Below are 18,765 nucleotides of genomic sequence, written 5' to 3'. Positions count from 1 at the left end.
ATTTAAGTAAAACTAAATATTTTTGAGACGATTTTCGAATGTTCCTAAAATATATCAATTATATATATAGATATGTAAAATATAAGTATTGTCTAAAAGTTATAATAACTGACATAATTTATTTAAAATAACTCGCAAACTATTTTCGAAATTTATAAAACTAATTATTTTAGATCGTTTAAAATGGAAGAAGCTTGATGATTAATATATATTGTGGAGGTCCAAAATTGGGTGTCAACAAGGTGAATTCAAAATTAAAGTAGAAAAAAAAAGTAATCAAAACCTAAGAGAACCAAAAAATAAAGAAAGAAAAGGATATAAAAGAAAAACTTAAAATAAAAAAATAAATTAAAACGTGTCACGTAATGATTGATGCGTGATAACATTTGTTTTTAAGAATCTGGCATTGATCAATTCAAAATTATTTGGGGGAGTAATAAGAAACCCTCATAGTTAAAGTGTCTTTTTGAAAATTTGGACAAATTCATGTGTTATTTTATCTTTTCTCTATGTAGTAAAGTTGTATTATAAGTGTCCAAGTGAATTTTTTTATTGCTATAAATGGTAAATATTTTCTTAATATAGCGTATTTATGCAAGTTTCCCTTGTAAAATTAAAGAAGGAACGTTAAAAAATGATTATAATTTGGATTTAATTAGATATTTATAGCTATAATTTGTTTAATTATGATTCATAGCTACACGTTAGAAGAAGGAGAAAGACGAGCGAGATTGGGGGAGGGAGGAGAGAGGCGAGAGAGATACTATTGACTTGTATATTTGATTAATAATTACATCACGGTACAATTAATGCAATTGATTGTATAAAAAAAGCTAGCTACTGGAAGGAGAAAAGGTGAGAGGAAGGAGAGAGGCGAGCGAAATCTAGAGAGAGAGTGGATAGAGGAGAAAGTGATACAATTGATTTATATATCTGATCGATAATTGTATCACAAATACAATTGATCTATACCAAGTGTAATAACACATACAATTGTATCAATATTTTATTTCGTAACCAGTTATACTTATACTCACTTGTTACTTTGTTATTATATTTATGTGTTACAATGTGTGTTTAATTTATGTTTGTATTTATATCATTAGCTGCTACCATTTGTATATATATATATATATTGCAGAGAGAAGAGGAGGCGATCGAGAGAGAGCGAGCAAGGAAATAAAAATTTACTATAACATCTTAATTGTATCTATGAACATGTATTTTATTTTTTTAAATTACAATACTATATATGTTAAAGAATGACAAAAAGTCCCACATCGGTGGTTAATGAGATGGGTAGACTCCTTATAAGGCTTGGGCAATCCTCCTCCCTTTGAGCTAGCTTTTGGGGTGTGAGTTAGGCCTAAGACCTAATTTAACATGGTATCAGAGCATGGCTCGTCTCACCCGATGTTGGGGCTCCCAAAATCAAAATTTCCCACGCATAAGATGCTAAGCACTGGGCGTGATGTGAGATGTTAAAGAATGACAAAAAGTCCCACATCGGTGGTTAATGAGATGGGTGGACTCCTTATAAGGCTTGAACAAGGTATCAGAGCATGGCTCGTCTCACCCGATGTTGGGGCTCCCAAAATCAAAATTTCCCACGCATAAGATGCTAAGCACTGGGCGTGATGTGAGATGTTAAAGAATGACAAAAAGTCCCACATCGGTGGTTAATGAGATGGGTGGACTCCTTATAAGGCTTGGACAATCCTCCTCCCTTTGAGCTAGCTTTTGGGGTGTGAATTCGGCCTAAGACCTAATTTAACAATATCATAAATATATATCACATATTTATCTTACTAGGTGATTTTCCTTAAACGAGAGGATTAAAATGTAGAGTTAGAAACATAACTCATTGAAGGCTGATGCTGATGTTTCCGAATAGTATATATGACTTTGATGGGAAATAAATCACAATTATAATGTGATTATTTACTTTATGAAATAGGATGCTATAAATTTATATCATTTGGATTACTAGTTTATCAACATAACTGAAATTAGGAAAGATAACAGAATGGATACAGAACGAGTGATTTAAAGCTATGCAGAGTGTAGTGAATTATAATTTATTTGAGTAGAAGGTAATTGAATCGATCAATTGCGTCCCTTTCAAACATTTTTGATCATATAATTTTTATAAAACATATTATTCTAGTTTAGTTGGATGCTCGCCAAATTTCAGAATTTTCATTTTCAAATTACTCGTATATTATTTAACATTTCCTACAATTATATTTGAAAATATACATTGGCAGCAAAATTCAGTATGCACCCCAAATATATATTAAATTAGATGGTTGTTGCTGATCAAGAATATAAAAGAGATAATATCAACTTAAAAAATGAGAAAAAAAATAAGAGAGTATTTTCAGTGATTGATAACAAATATTTTTGCCAGGCGAGGCTGGTTGGAGCCTTCGCGAATTTACCCCTGCAATCAGTTTGGTTTGCATTCTTTGTCATTCCTAATTGAGATATACGCAATATATACACTATCATTGTATATGTTGTGTATAAATATGTATATCATATATAAAATATATTTATTTCCTTTATATATATAAATTTTATAAACTATTTTATTTATATATATAAATTTTATGAACTAGATAATCGAATGATTTAGGACCGTAACTATCCCTTTTTTTTTTGTAAAGGTGGGTTTGGATATAAATTTTCCCCATTTATGGATATTTTGTTGTTATTTTAAGCACTCGTAGTGTATTGATGATTTTCCCCACGATTTTAGTGCCGTTAGTCCTATTAACTATTTGTGCATTTAGTTGTATTTTTCGTAATACTTATTTCATATTATTGTCAAAGAACTCGTGAAGACAAATTGTTATTTGTTCATGTTATGATTGTTGGACTGAGAATTGAGATGGCTGGACTTTTTTTATTATAAAGAATTAATTAATTAATTTCCCTTAAGTGTGGTGCTGGATCGGCTTAAGTACTTTTAGATTCTCTAATCAAGTTCAATTGTTAAGGAAAGCTATACTTTATTTCTTAGATGGACATTTTCAATCATTTTTTGATTTATCACTCACTAAATTAATTATATTCGTGTTTTATAAAAAATACCTAGTAAAAAATAATTAAGAAATCATCATAAATCTCTTTTATTTCTTTTTAATTTTTTTTTTTTACCAGTATTTCAATATTGAAGTCTATTATTTTTCAAGTACTCGGGATGGGTCTATCTAATTTCCGAAAATAATAAACTTTAACATCCTTTTAGAGCTTTATGTTAATTAATAAAGTTTTTTATAGCAATAACAATATTCATTAGTCTGTGAATGAAATATATATGAAGAAGTTAGAATAAATGTAAACTGTGTTTTTATGAGGTATAGATTATTTCCAACATTTAACGACAAACAAAAAAGAATTGAGAAAAATTAAATATGTACCAAACAAATGACGACAAATTAACCACGCTTGGTTATTCGATGATATATTATTTTGCAGTTACAACCACAATTTCCACGTTTACCCACTGTTTACAAGGGACAAGGTCAAAACATTTCTTTAACTTATTTTATTATTAATTATATACATTAGATATAATATAGTATATCTCTTTTTAATTTTCACCCATTTTTTAATATTGGAAAAAAGTCAGGTATACAAGTAACCAAGAAGTGTCCTGGAATTTAGTTTTACTCAGGAAATAAATTAAAAGTAGAAATTCTAAGTTGTTTAAGATTTATTATTTAATATTTATTTATTTAAATTATGTTAGTGAAATACAAGAATTTTTGATTTATTAAATAAATTTCGAATCTTTCACTTTGACATATATTATTATTATATTTATTACTTTTATCTCCTTTATTACTTACGTTACGTGGGATCCAGGTGATGTAGACAAACACGATAACATGGACCATTTCCATTATAGCACGTTTATCTATCTTATTATTAAAATAAAATAAAAATATTTATAAATTGACTTGTTTGTCCCTACTTTTTAGTCGATATATACCCTCCACTTTATCTACCTTCATATCAAACACCTTTCAGTGCTTACTAGCTCATTTCCCCAATTTCTGCCTTATTGTTTTTGTGCTTATCCTAAAAAATTAAAATGGGTCAAAAATCAGTTGCTGTTGGGCTAAAGATTCTAATAAATCAGAAGAAGATTTGTCAAAGCAAGGCAATTGCTCCTAATAATGTTTTAATTATGTATAGTTCAAGATTCACCAAAGTCAAACCCATCTTCCACACAAATCCTACTCAATCTATCAGTATTGAACATAATTGTTGCTTCCTCAAATATTGTTTCCTTTGCAACAAGACTTTGAGACTCGACAAAGAAGTTTATATGTACAAGTATGTATATTATACTTTATCCGTTTCAATTTATTTGTTATACTTTCATTTTTTTTTAAATGTGTTTTTTTACTTTTCTTATTATACGATATATTCGCCATGAATGATGGAATTTCTCTTGAAAGTAAAAGGAGGAAGTAAAGCCTATCGATTCACAGTTTACTAACTTACTTGTCAGCTACTCAGACTCGGTATTAAAAAAAAAAGGGCTTTGGACTTAAAATCACTCATTTTTAAAAGTTTGGGAGGGGCACCTAAATTCGTTATTTCTTTATTTCTAACTTTGCAAATGATATTCTTTTTTCTTTTTTTAAATGCCCTTTTAAACCGTGTATCAAGTCAAAATGAGACAAACTATACAAATTGAAACACAAAACCAATCAACAAACTTAATTTCATCGATTTTCTTTATTTTGTTCGTATATCAAATTTTATTAGTGTATCAAAAGTTAGGCCCCATCCCAATTATGTTTACCTAATGTCGGGCCTTCACCTTATATTGTTTACACTCTAACTGGCAAATTTTGGACGTGTGGGGGTGTTAGTGTCCCATACCGTATGGGATTAAACAATGTGCTTAGTCAAAATCCTGACTTCATAAATTAGTTTTTAAGATTGAATTTAGCAAGGTTCATTTCTTTATCATGAAACGTTAATTAATAGTAATGTTTATATTAATTAATGCAGGGGTGATCTTGGATTCTGCAGTGTGGAGTGTAGAAACAGGCAGATTTATTTGGATGAAATGAAAGAACTTGAGACTTATACTAAAAATATGTTACGATCTTTTCGCCGATGTGGAGACGATAACCGCCGGCGGTGTAGTGAGGCTTCGGCTCTACTGGAGGAATACAATCAACGGCGAAATCCCCTAGCATATTCTAAGAAAAATACTCGACCTATATTTACATTATCATAATTCGAATTCGTTTTGCTTTATTCCCAAATTCTTTTATTGGTTACAATAAAATTATTGAAAGAATATAGAGCAAGTATTATTGATCTGACTATTCCATATATGTTTTGGATAAGAAATCTTTGATTAAAAACTAAAGAAATTTTGTTATTTTACGGTACTAGCTATTTAGTGATTTTGTTTTCGAAAATGAGTTGACAAGCATATATTCGAGAAAAGTTATAATTAAAAGTGACAATATGAGCTGTCGAAGATGTTGATGTGGGCGAATAAGTCCATTAAAATCTCCTACGTGACAACAATTGATGACTAGGATGATTTTAACCCATACTTCTATATATCATTATCCAATTTCTATTTCGAACTTTATGTTATTGTATTTTACTTCCTTCGTGTTAATTTGTTTGGTGCAGTTGATTTCGTGAAAGTTTAAAAAGAACAACAAATAAATCTTCAAATTTTATAAATTATTACTTGTGATTTCGTGATATATGTTGAAAGGGCGATATGAGGTAAAAGACTTTTAATTGAGTGATTAGTTTTCGCCAAGTAAAAGTCCTTTTTATATACTAAAATCGTTTAGTATATAAAAATGTCATTTTTATACGGATCAATACATAAATAATGTTAAATAACGAACGGACCTGGAAAGAAACCAATCATCTTCTTTGAGATAAATCACACTAATATCCATTAATACGATGAATATGATGGATCCGAATAGGCGGTATGTTTCGTCTCTAATAAGTGACATGAATATATCAAACGATCTTACCAAAATATCTAAATTGGTAGTTGGAAATATGTGGTTAATTTATATCAAGTTTTCTTAGTCAATAGATACTTTGAAATTTTAAGAGTATGATCATGCATATAGAAATCAATAAAGAAGTAATACATGAGTCAAACATTAAAGCAGTATGTGAATCAAATATAATGTATTCATTTATGTTAATCTACCCAATTTGGCCTATTTTATAATTGATTTAATATGTGGCCCAAATTAATTCAAATTAAATATATTATATGTTATATAAAGAGATAGAATAGTATATATTTTAAAGATAATTATTCAGTAATTAGTAAAAAAATTTGGGAAGAATTGAACAGATTACCTTATGATATATTTTTTAGTCCATTTTGAAGCTGCCCATTTCAAACAAAGTAAATATTAAGGGGGGTTAATTATTTTTCATTTATTAATTTGACCTATTTCAATTTGGTTGAATTCAATTAAAGATCTCCATTTGACAACCCAACAAAGACCTAATAATATTTCTTAGTTCTAATGTGGCCGGTGTTGAAAAAACTTTTGATATATATAGTATATGATGCAATAATTAGGCATAACGTGAGGCATGCTTATTGTTATTCCATCACATGAGCAGTGGCTAGTGCTTTTGCTCTGTGAGATCATAAAAAATGATAGAATATGAATTAAGTCAATATATTCATCACCACGTTTGAGTAGTTATAGAATTTTATTATTTTAACTATTTATGAGTTTACACTTACAAGCACACAATTTTCACGTTCAGACAATATTACAAAAAGGGGACCCAGAAATATTTCTGCAGCTTGTAATTTATTATATTATGACCCACTGGAAAAGTTGAGGAATTCTCCCAACTGTTCTATTTTTATCGAACGTGGGAACTAGATTTAAATATTACAGAAATATGGACATTTTTCTACTATATTAAAAATGTGAGTAGAAAGTGAGGCAGTTTTTTGTCCTTAAAATTGTATTTGAGGGCAGTTTAGACACTTGACAATTGAATGCAATGTGGCTCTAGTCTCTACCCTCAAAGTGATCTGACACGTATCATTTAATCGCTTCACTTTTATATTTTCATCTTCTTCATTTCCGCCACCTATCTCATATTTCCTCTTTCTAAACCCCTCTCTTCTAATAACAAAAAAATAAAATTACTTTCTCCGTTTAAAAAGGAATTATCTTTTTATTTTTATAACATTTTAATTTCAGTTTTATATGTAGCATGTTTAAGGTCACACACAATTAAAAAATAATTTTATATATTTGACATAACTTTAATTTAGTATATAATATTCAAAAATTTATTTATTTTCTTAAATTTCGTGTAAAAGGTATTCATTCCACCAGTACGTCATGCACCTACAGGTGCGGCGATGCCACCGACCGTCGGTCCTCATCCGCCGCTGTGAAAGTGGAGTGAGGCATCAGATCTCTCAGCCAATCAATGGTACCTGCCGTTTGCTTCTATGAGGCTACCGTTGGGATTACCACTGACTTTCTAGCTGATGTAATTAAGTTTTTTTATTATGATGAACTTACTTGTCAATTTTACCTGGAGTAATTGGGTTAACTTTTCTGATTTTATCGATTGTTTTGTTTATTTGTTTACTCTGTATTGAAGTTATGTATTAGTCATATCTAATTCTATGTCAGTATAAGTTTTTGACAATCACACTGGTTGACGTTGATTCCAATTAGTTTATCTACCCTTCAATCAAGATTCGGTAGAATCCATCCTGGTATAGTTGTTAGTTAGAAGAGATTTCGAAAATTCAGATATTTCTATTCAAATTGCCCGAGTTTTCTTCACTCTTCTTTTAGTTCTCTTAATGCTAATTGTGACAATACATCTTTTATTGTATCTCAAATAATGAAAACTTCTCGATATGTTGTTTATGGAGTTGACACTGTGATTTTTGTGAATTGCTAACTTCTACTTTTGATGATTTTCCCCTTTTTAAGTCTTTTGAACTTGTCTACTTTCATTTGTCGATTTGGTACGACTATCTGAGATATTGGATTCAGCTATTTCTTCTTCTACAAATGGGTCGAGCGTGAACCACTTGGAGCTCTCTGGGCTATTTTGGTTACTACTTTTTCCCGTCTCACTCTACTGATGGATTATACGTTTAAATGAGGCGCATATTGAATTGAATTCTAATCGGATGGTTTGACTTGGAGGAAAAACACTATTATTATTTTGGATTTTAGGTTTTAAAGATGTTCTTCCTTGTGGAGTAACCTTTTTATAACATAAGAACCATTTAGCTCCAAATACATCATTTTACTTCTAATTGTTTACCATGGTTTGCTGCTTAACGCAACATAAAAGAAGTATTAATTGGTCTTGGCCATGTAGTCAATCAATTGATTTAGTTTGCTATAAACATATATTTAAGCTATATCGATCATGTGCAGGTCTGGATAGCCAAAAGAAAAGCTCTTCCCTTACTACATGTCGGTCTGGATAGCCAAAAGAAAAGCTCTTCCCTTACTACATGTCGGTGTATAATTTTGATTGCAGGTGATTCAAAAGAAAGCTTATATTTTGGATCTTTGGAAGATAGCTATATGGGTGATATTACCAACTTGAACCAGTAGTTTACATAAGGTATTTTTCCTGCTTCTTTATTTGAGCCTTAAATATATTGAGGTTGTTGGGGTTTATTCAATCTTTAATTTGGTGAAGTTGATTCTTTCAACAAAAAACACCTACTTTCTACCGTCGAATTGCTTCCATTTTGTTTATATATGCATCAGTTCATGTGTACTTCGAGCATATTATATGTATAGATGATTCAAGAGTTTGTATTTTGCGTCAAATAATCTTTTCAAAAGCTGAATTGTAAACGTGAATGATTATTCTGAGTTACAGAGTTGCACTTCCTCTATGTAGATGAGGAGTGTATGATATCCAATATTCTGTTGCCAATGAGAAATACTATTATTTGTTCTTACGTTATAGCATGGTGAAAACTAAGCAGTACTATCATGTTTCTCTATAGTGCTTAGTTCAAGGCCTAATTATGTGTAGGTAGTGAATGGGCAATCAACTTGCTCATCTGTAAACTTCCTCTGTGAAAGCTGTTCATTTTTTTATGACAATAGAATCTGTAGTTGTTCCAGTCAAACAGCCCGCACAACACAAAGGAAAGTTTACACACTAAGCAAGTTCAGTACTTAAATATTTCTGATTTAGTTGGGATGGGAATATGGATGCTATTGTTGGAATTATACTATAAGAATAATTCCTTCCAATACAGTTATCTGTTGGGATTGGCAACTAAACAAATTAAATAGGATATTTTATTTTTTCCAATGAGCATAATATACCAGAAAACAATTGCTTTCTTGCTTCATAATAAGCAACACCAATAAATGGATGAGGCAAATAATACTTGTGGGGAAATAGAAGAGATTATAGACTATATTGAGCAGAGGTTTAAGCAGATCAAGCAGTTTGACATACTTGACTATTATCCATATGATCACCACTTCTTCAAATATGACAAAAATTATAAGAACATGACATCGGAAAGTGCCTTTTGCCAAAGGATTGAAAAAGAGTGTCTTTTGTTGGAGAAGACCCCCTGGCCCTGATCAATGGAGTTGCAACTAGATGAGAAAGGGGTACTTTGTTCTTTAATTTAAGTGCAGATTATATTTTTGGTTTACCATTAATTAATTGTCTTAATTGTATAATATTCCAAAGAAATTATATTGTTCCTAATTTTTCAAATACTATAGCCCATCACTTCTTGTAGTAGAGCCTGTTGGAGAGAAGGAAATGAATTCTTAGAAAACTAGAAGGTGCAAATTCATAGTGCTCTCTTGTGGGAACTATTAAATATCATAGATTTTTCACCTTACGCTTTGTGTTATTATTCATTTACAATTTTTAAGAAATTCTTTTGCTCCCTCTGAAGAATCTACCAAATATTTTGAAGGATATTACCTTCAACCAGTCTTTTTATCAGGACATAACAAGTAATGAATTAGATGAAGTCTAAGTCGAGCTTACTGTTTACTTTCTTCTGCATAAGAGAAAAGCTTTGAGGACTACTATGTGAATACGTATGCTGAGGGCAGAATATAACACTCGTGGGTAGAGAAGGAATATAAACCAAAAGTCATCTTTTACTAATGGAAGAGATCATGAATGTTAAATATTGCATATGCTGAAGGTAATCTAGGATGTACGTAGAGGTAGTTGTGCTTTTTCCCAAATATTTATGTTGATGTCATTTGAAAGTCTGAATTTGGCGTGTCGGTAGAATGCAGAGTCTAAAGATCATCTCTTTGATGACAATGAAGTAATAGCTACTTTCTGCGACTCATTCGTGTATGGATTTCATGTATACTCAGCTAGGTACAGAGCAATAGTTTGCTTTATAAAAATTATTAAGTCTAAATTATCATCCTACCAAAAATAAACAGCATCCAAATTGTTGTGCTATCTAGTATTCCATTAAAAACGCCTTCTTTTATTTTTTGCCTCTTTAAGTTTTTATTGTTTTCATTTTTTGAGACACACACCATGGCATTGTTAATTACTGAAAATGCAGGTAGTGATCAAGCTATTGTCACTTAACATAAATAATTGCGTCACCAAATATGTTACTAGAAAAATAGTACAAGAAAATGTTAGCGTTATCAAGTGTCCAGATATTGCTTGTAAGGCCATAATTAAACTGAAGTTCTGGAGAGAAATTGTTCCTAAGCAAGTGTTGGATCAATTGGAAAATAATGCTCTGTTTTCGGGTTCAATGAAATTGCATTGTCCTTATAAGGACTGTTCAGCTATGTTGGTTTATGATGGGAGTGAGAATGTGATTGACTCTGAGTGTCCTAATTGTCGTCGATTGTTCTGTGCTCAGTGTAATGTCTCGTGGCACGAGGGATTAGAGTGCAAGGATTTTCAGCGTTTGGGCAGATCAAACGATAGAGGGAAGGGAGATGTGATGCTGATGGGAATTGCTAAGAACAAGAAATGGAGGAAATGTCCAAAGTGTAAGTGTTATTTTGAAAAGGGTGATGGCTGCGTGCAACTAACTTGCAGGTATTTTTCTCAATCGTTAATCTCTCTCTCATTCAAGAGTCGTTTGTAATAATTTGTTGTAAGTTGTCGCAATAATAAAATAAGTTTTAAGTTGTTGCAATAATAAAATAAAATTAGGATCGAAGATTTGAAGCTTTTATATTTATTAACCGTTAATATTTATAGATATGTAATGGAGTACATTGGCCAATAGGCCTAACTTCTTCTCAACACTACAAGGCCTACAATTCAGACCAACAAACAGTGAAAACATATGGAAAATAGCTTGAATCTTCTCATCTTTTTCTCATATTCTTATTACATAGAGACCAAACTGACTGGATAATTGGTGCGGTAAACAATGAAAAATGTATATGTTTTTCTCTTAATGTATGTTAAAAAGTGTATATTTATCATTTTACATAGAGGTAGGGAGTAATTGGTTCATAACATGTCTCCACATGATAACTTGAAAGTAAAGTAATAACTATAGTTGGAATGTCAAATTGCTCTTTTTGTGTAACAATATAATGAAGATAGTAACAAAGAATTGATACTCCAATTGAGTTGTGCAAATGATTTTGGGAAATAAGGCAAGAAACAATATACACATTGAACTAACAATATACATAGTATTTATTGAATATACAGTTGAGAAAATTTTGAATCTATGGCAGGTGTGGACATGATTTTTGCTATCGCTGTGGAATGGACCACAAATCTCAACATATTTGTCCGTCAACTTAACTAAAACCCCATTATCGTCGCTCAAGTTTTCTTTCATGCATGCATCTTGTGCTTTCGATGATCGATTTCAAGGCTTCACATATATTGCAAGTTCAGATTATTATTATTCCTTTTAAAGTTTATTTACTTTTTAGAAGTTCGTATTTTTCTCTTAAATTAAAATGATTATTCAAGTGATCATTATTAAGTTTCCTTTGCTTATAAATCTGTAGCATAACTCCTTTTCTGTTCACTTCATTATTTTTCTTTTTTTCTCGATATATTTTTCATCTATTTTTCTAACAAGGCATATGGTAGTTGTGGTTTTGTTTTACATTTCCTTTTGCTATTGGGAACGTTCATTTCTCAACTCAATGGAGTTGCTTAAAAAAAAGTATGAGAACATAATAGTCTTCATACTTGGCGAAAAAGGAATGAGCGGTAGACAATAAAGTTCATATCAAGTAAATAATAAGAATGAGAAATATTTATGGTATTGTATTTAAGAATAATTGGTGTTAGAGTCTCTAGTAGTTCTCTTATCCTTCTCTTCGAATATAAATTTAAGGATATTTGTGTTTGATTTTGAATTTATGTTGGATTTGAACCTTATTCATCAAAAATACTTTGATGGACAAAAATAAGTGAATTTGATCTTTTAACACCCTGGTATTTGATTTGCATTCATTAGATTTGTTTTGAATGCCTAGATATTTAGTTTGCCTTCCTTCTTGATCTTCATAGAGAATTTATAACATTTAATCCACGAGAATTTTTTGCCTTGTTTAATTATGAAAATCCTTATTATAGTTGTAGGTTGAAAGAATTGTGAAAAAGACAACTATTTTTAACCATACTAAAGTCGACATGAAAATATTGATTGGCTCAAGCATGTCAATTGGGTCAAGATGGAAGAGATGACAAACTCTTCTCGACCAATCAAATTGAAACTCTCATGACGATATTTGATTAACTAGAATATGCCACCTCTACTTGGGTGGAACATGTATGATCAGGACAATTTTTAGTGTATGTCTGCTTGCAAGTCAGTGTAATGTCTGTGAAATTCTCATTTGAAGTTTCTGGGGACTAATAATGTGTCATTTGAAGTTTCTGGTGACTAATTATGTGTCATTTAAAGTCAAAGAGTAACTTAACTCTTCAATTGGTATACCATTTAGTCATCTTTATCTTTGTAGAATTTAATTTTCTTCAATATCAACTACAATTATTTTGGAGTCTAATGGTTCCAAATATATGTGTTTTCCTTCATATAAACTCAATTTATCAATTTCATCCAAAACACACATTTTTTCTCAACCAATTGTCACACACTAATTTCTACACAATTGCAACATTTCACTCTCTACCACATTCAACTTTTAAATCATCAAACTCTTTAGCAATTAGATTTTCTCCCAAGAGACCAAAGTCACTTTCCTCTGTTGGTCAGTATTGCCCCATAAGCTAGAAGGTATAGGGATTATTTATGGGGCAAATTTATTGCATCATCAAATGTGTTGAGTTTCACTTTGGTGAGGATTATGCAAAGACAATATTGTTGTCTATTTTTTTCTGGTCATGATCAGAGTACACTCAATTCAATTCTTTTCTCACTCGATGTTAGGTTCCTATATTATTTTATACACATTTTAATTGTCAGACCTACACATACTGAGACGTTACCATCTACATCAGTAGGTGACATGACAATTTATTTCATTATGTATATGATTTTGAATTTTTTTAACTTTCAAGCTAGTTTTTTTGGTTAAATTATACGTTGATATCATTTTCTTATTAATGTCAGTCACCATATAGCCACTATATTTGAGCAAAAGATGCATAAAGATGAAAGAAGCTTCTCCACAAAACTCAAAAATTGAACCTCTACTTTATTGAGCGCTTTAATTTTGAATAAAGAGTTGATCAATACTCATTACGAAAAGCTAAAAGATAAGAACATTCAAAATCGTAAAGTTAGATCCTATTAAAACAAAATAAAGTTGATGTTTGAAACCATTCTATATGTCAATAATCCACATAGTGATGTTGATGATGATGTTTGTTCTTAAATAATTGCATTCAAAACTCTATGAGGGCCCTCACTTGACTCTTTATTTCTTTTCATTTTAAAGAACCAATTTCATTGATGTCATGTTCCACAATTTAAGATATCATGTTTCAAACTACTCTTCTTTTGATCACCTTTTATATCTGAAGCCTACTTTATTTGGATCTCATTATATTTAAAGGAGACAAGAGTCTTAACTTAATTGATAAAGTTGTCTCTGTGTTATCAAAAAGTCTCTTGTGATTCAACTTTTCACATACCCTATATACAGTATAAGCTTAATGCACCAGACTTCCCTTTTTACTCTCTGGTGAAATAAAAAAAAAAAAATTCAACATTTTCCACTTGATTCAACATTTCAATCCGAACAATATTCTTCTCTTGAAGTCCTTTAATTATTACTACTTCATTTTTAATAAATAAAAAAAACCTCTATTAATTTAGAAGATTTCTTTTTCTAATATCATCTTTACTACTCCAAGAAGGTACATAATTACTACTAATTACTCTTTCAAAGAAAAGATTATGGGTAATTTGGTTAAGTAGTCCCTATGATTAATGGTATTAAACTGTTTTTCAATTGATGTGTCAAACTATATAGGGAAAAAGACAGTGGAACAAGATCTCTGTTGGTATCTATCTATATTTCTTTTTCTTCTTATTTAAATGGAAATGAGACCTGGCCGACCATGTCTCATTGTCACAGTATACACCTCACGTGCTTTCTCTGACTTTGTGTTAATATATAAAAATAAAATAAAATGTCATTCCCTAATTGAGAATTGATCTAATATTACATAAATTAAATTATTTACCTAATGAGTGAAAATTAAATTATTTACCTAAAGAAATAAGAATTAATTTCCACTTAAAGTATTTTTATTATTCTTTGTCCAAGTAAATGATACTTTTTCTGTTTCAATTTATTTGATCTAATTTTCTTTTTAGTCTGTTTTAAAAAAATATCTTTTTCTTTTTAGCATTGTTTTACCATAAATTTTGATATATTTAATCATTCAATTTAAAAGATTTACTTACTATCTTAATTTTTTTATCAAGTTAAAATAGGTCACTTAATTCAAAACAAAGTGTGTAATATCAAAGTAAGTTTTTGAAAAGAAAAGAAAGTAACTTACAGCTTGTGTCATAAAAAAAGAAACACGTCAATAAATTTCAAAGTTAATACTGACTTCTCTTATTCTTTGTAAAGGACGGGGACACTTGTTGTCTCTTTGAAATAAAGAAAAAATGCAAAGGCGTTATGGGTTCCACATAATTCAACTCCAACATAAAATTCCCTATCAACACAAGAGAAATGAGAGGCTGTTAAATTCCAAGCAAAACACCAAGCCCCCACTGTTGCAAATCTCAAGAATTCATATTAAAAATACTACTATATAGAATCCCAAATAAGTTAAAATCACTAACTTTTTAATGTAAATTATTGTGTATTATATTGTCCTCAACTCCTCCTACCAAATAAAATAGAAGTGAATTAAATATAAATAATGATAGTAGAAGATTTGTAATAAAGCTTTTAACTTCATTAGTTCATTTACAATCAAAGAATAAGATATAAGGAATGAAATTGTTTATCTCTTAATCATAAATTATCTTATACAACATGAATCTAAATCAGTCGGTCTCTGATATAGGTATAAATCATTGAATAGAAACCCTAAAAAAAAAGCTTCATTTGTATAGTTAATTATGATTATAATTAAAATATATTTTAAAATGTTAATACAAATTCTAATAATTTGAATACGAAGAAGTATAAGATATGAGTATTTTAAAAATGATGAGTTAAGTTGGGTCCAGTATATCCATCCACTCATTTTCTCCAGCTCAGTCGTGTGTGTACTAAAACTACCACGCTTCCCTTTCTTTCACTATAACCACTTGCACTTTCACTCTTCTTCTTCTTATGAAACTTCACTCCATTGCCGCCTATTTTCTGCTCAATTGACACCTCTTTCATGGCGTTTTCTTCATTTCTTTTCTTTTGTCTTTCGTTTTTAGTATTCACTGGTTCAGTTTCATCAACTGCAAATGACCCAATTAGAACTTTCATAGTTCACGTCCAACATGATGCTAAACCTTCCATATTTCCGACCCATGAGAACTGGTACGAGTCCGCTCTAAGATCTCTTTCTGCGGATACCCAATCGTTAGAAATTGGTGAAGCTGCTGCTAATCGCATTATTCACACTTATAGTAATGTATTTCATGGGTTTTCTGTTAAATTGTCGACTTTGGATGCTCAGAAGCTTGAGGATTTTAATGGGGTTTTGGCTGTCATTCCTGAACAAGTTAGGCATGTTCAAACAACGAGATCCCCTGAATTTCTTGGATTGAGTAGTGCAGACAGTGCTGGGTTGCTCAAGGAATCAGATTATGGGTCCGACCTTGTTATTGGAGTAATTGATACTGGGATCTGGCCTGAGAGGAAGAGCTTCCATGATCGTGATCTTGGTCCAGTTCCGGCAAAATGGAAAGGGGAGTGTGTGGCTGGCAGAGACTTTCCGGTGACTTCATGCAATCGGAAATTGATTGGAGCGAGATATTTTTCCAGTGGGTATGAGGCTACAAATGGGAAAATGAATGAAACTAAGGAGTTTCGATCTCCCAGAGACTCGGATGGTCATGGAACTCATACAGCTTCAATTGCGGCAGGGAGGTACGTATTTCCGGCGTCTACTCTTGGTTACGCTCGTGGTGTTGCTGCTGGGATGGCTCCAAAGGCTCGTCTAGCTGCTTACAAAGTTTGCTGGTCTTCAGGCTGCTACGACGCTGACATCCTGGCTGCATTTGACGCCGCCGTTGCTGATGGTGTCCATGTCATATCCCTTAGCGTTGGCGGAGTTGTTGTTCCCTATAACCTCGACGCAATCGCCATTGCCGCCTTTGCTGCAACCGATGCCGGAATCTTCGTCTCTGCTTCCGCCGGAAACGGTGGACCTGGAGGCCTCACAGTAACCAATGTCGCTCCTTGGGTCACCAATGTTGGTGCCGGAACAATTGACCGTGATTTTCCTGCTGACGTCAAACTTGGAAATGGTAAGATAATTCCTGGAGTGAGCATATACGGTGGCCCGGCGTTAACTCCCCATCGACTTTACCCCTTAATTTACGCCGGAAGTGAAGGTAGCGATGGGTATTCGTCTTCACTGTGTTTAGAAGGTTCATTAAACCCAAATTATGTACAGGGAAAAATCGTATTGTGTGACAGAGGCGTCAATTCGAGAGCTGCAAAAGGCTTAGTGGTGAAGAAAGCTGGTGGAATGGGGATGATAATAGCCAATGGAGTATTCGATGGTGAAGGTTTAGTAGCTGATAGCCACGTGTTACCAGCGACGGCAGTTGGAGCTTCTGCCGGTGATGAGATAAGGAAGTACATATCGGTAGCATCAAAGTCCAAGTCACCGCCAACGGCGACCATTTTATTCAGAGGTACTCTTCTAAATGTGCGGCCAGCACCAGTAGTGGCATCATTTTCAGCCCGAGGACCGAACCCAGAGTCACCCGAAATTCTGAAGCCCGACGTGATTGCACCTGGAGTGAACATCCTTGCAGCTTGGCCCGATGGTGTTGCACCCAGTGGGCTTCCATGGGATACGCGTCGAACAGAGTTCAACATTTTATCAGGAACCTCCATGGCTTGCCCACATGTATCTGGACTAGGAGCATTGTTGAAAGCAGCTCATCCGGGATGGAGCCCAGCAGCTATAAGATCAGCATTGATGACAACTGCCTATACAGTGGATAATAGGGGACAAATTATGATGGATGAATCAACTCGAAATTCGTCGACTGTGATGGATTTTGGAGCAGGACATGTGCACCCTCAAAAGGCAATGGACCCTGGTTTGATTTACGACCTAACTTCCTATGACTACGTCGATTTCCTCTGCAATTCCAATTACACAACCAAGAATATTCAAGTAGTTACAAGGAAGTATTCAGATTGTAGCAAGGCAAAAAGAGCAGGCCATGTGGGGAATTTGAATTACCCTTCGCTTTCAGCAGTGTTCCAACAATATGGAACGCACAAGTTGTCCACACATTTCATTAGGACTGTGACAAACGTCGGAGATCCCAATTCAGTGTACCACGTGATTGTGAAACCACCGAGGGGTATGGTGGTGACGGTGGAGCCAGAGAAGCTGACGTTTAGAAGAGTTGGACAGAAGCTTAATTTTCTGGTGAGAGTACAAGCAGAGGCACTAAAGCTATCACCAGGGAGTTCCATAGTGAAAAGTGGCTCAATAGTGTGGTCAGATGGGAAGCATGAAGTGAGAAGTCCAATAGTTGTAACAATGCAGGAGCCTCTTTGATGAAGAAACGCTTGGGAATTAAGTGTTCTTCGTGCTACCGAATCTGGATAACAGTATATGTATAACAATATGTGGATCTATCTCTGTTGATAAGCAACTACAATGTTTAATATGTATGTTGATAAGGATGTTTGTAAAGGTGAAGAAGAGTTGGGAGTTGGTTGTTTGCTTTCAGCCATGAAGTTTTGGCTGCGTTTGTCTAGAGTTTTGATGAAGCATATATCGTATCTTATGTTTGGTTTCTTTATAGCAATATATTGATGACGTTGAAAAAACCTTTGTACAAATGTTGGATGTTGCATTATGTTGAGGGTGAGAGTTGAAATTGAACATATAACCTAAGGAGTTGCAATATAAAATTGGGGCTATGTTCTTCTTGCTTCATAATATAGGTTTCGGGTTTGAGCAGAGAGAGAGAGGGCACAAAAGATCGAGAGAGCTAGACCGAGTACATTAGTATCAGGTCCATCATGTGCACACCATTATTTACGTTTAACTACTTTTCGAGACATATTTGTGGATGACCCTTGAATAATAGCAATGTCAATT

The 18,765-nt window shown here is 32.5% G+C and overlaps 2 protein-coding genes and 1 pseudogene across 2 annotated transcripts; all 3 read left to right on the top strand.

Annotated features, from left to right (window-relative positions):
• The first annotated feature begins 3,993 nt into the window (after nt 1-3,993).
• On the top strand, nt 3,994-5,515 carry LOC102593752 (uncharacterized). Its single transcript, XM_006342850.2, has 2 exons — nt 3,994-4,347; nt 5,035-5,515. The coding sequence occupies exons 1-2, from the start codon at nt 4,103-4,105 to the stop codon at nt 5,264-5,266; spliced, it is 477 nt and encodes a 158-aa protein (XP_006342912.1). The 5' UTR covers nt 3,994-4,102; the 3' UTR covers nt 5,267-5,515.
• A 4,129-nt stretch (nt 5,516-9,644) lies between these two features.
• Nucleotides 9,645-12,058, top strand: LOC102593091 (probable E3 ubiquitin-protein ligase RNF217; annotated as a pseudogene).
• A 3,631-nt stretch (nt 12,059-15,689) lies between these two features.
• Nucleotides 15,690-18,491, top strand: LOC102592753 (subtilisin-like protease SBT1.6). Its single transcript, XM_006342848.2, has one exon. The coding sequence runs from the start codon at nt 15,859-15,861 to the stop codon at nt 18,214-18,216; it is 2,358 nt and encodes a 785-aa protein (XP_006342910.1). The 5' UTR covers nt 15,690-15,858; the 3' UTR covers nt 18,217-18,491.
• Nucleotides 18,492-18,765: the final 274 nt, after the last annotated feature.

This window comes from Solanum tuberosum, unplaced genomic scaffold, assembly GCF_000226075.1.
Source record: "Solanum tuberosum cultivar DM 1-3 516 R44 unplaced genomic scaffold, SolTub_3.0 scf00040, whole genome shotgun sequence".
NCBI classification, from domain to species: Eukaryota; Viridiplantae; Streptophyta; class Magnoliopsida; order Solanales; family Solanaceae; genus Solanum; species Solanum tuberosum.
The sequence above is the reverse complement of the archived record's forward strand: the minus strand, read 5'-3'. Positions and strand labels throughout refer to the sequence as shown.

Excerpts from the sequence above, each read along its gene's own strand:
- LOC102593752 (XM_006342850.2), top strand. The coding sequence starts at position 4,103 with ATGGGTCAAAAATCAGTTGCTGTTGGGCTAAAGATTCTAATAAATCAG. Across the intron at positions 4,348-5,034 it reads AAAGAAGTTTATATGTACAA|GGGTGATCTTGGATTCTGCA; the intron begins GTATGTATATTA and ends TAATTAATGCAG.
- LOC102592753 (XM_006342848.2), top strand. The coding sequence starts at position 15,859 with ATGGCGTTTTCTTCATTTCTTTTCTTTTGTCTTTCGTTTTTAGTATTC.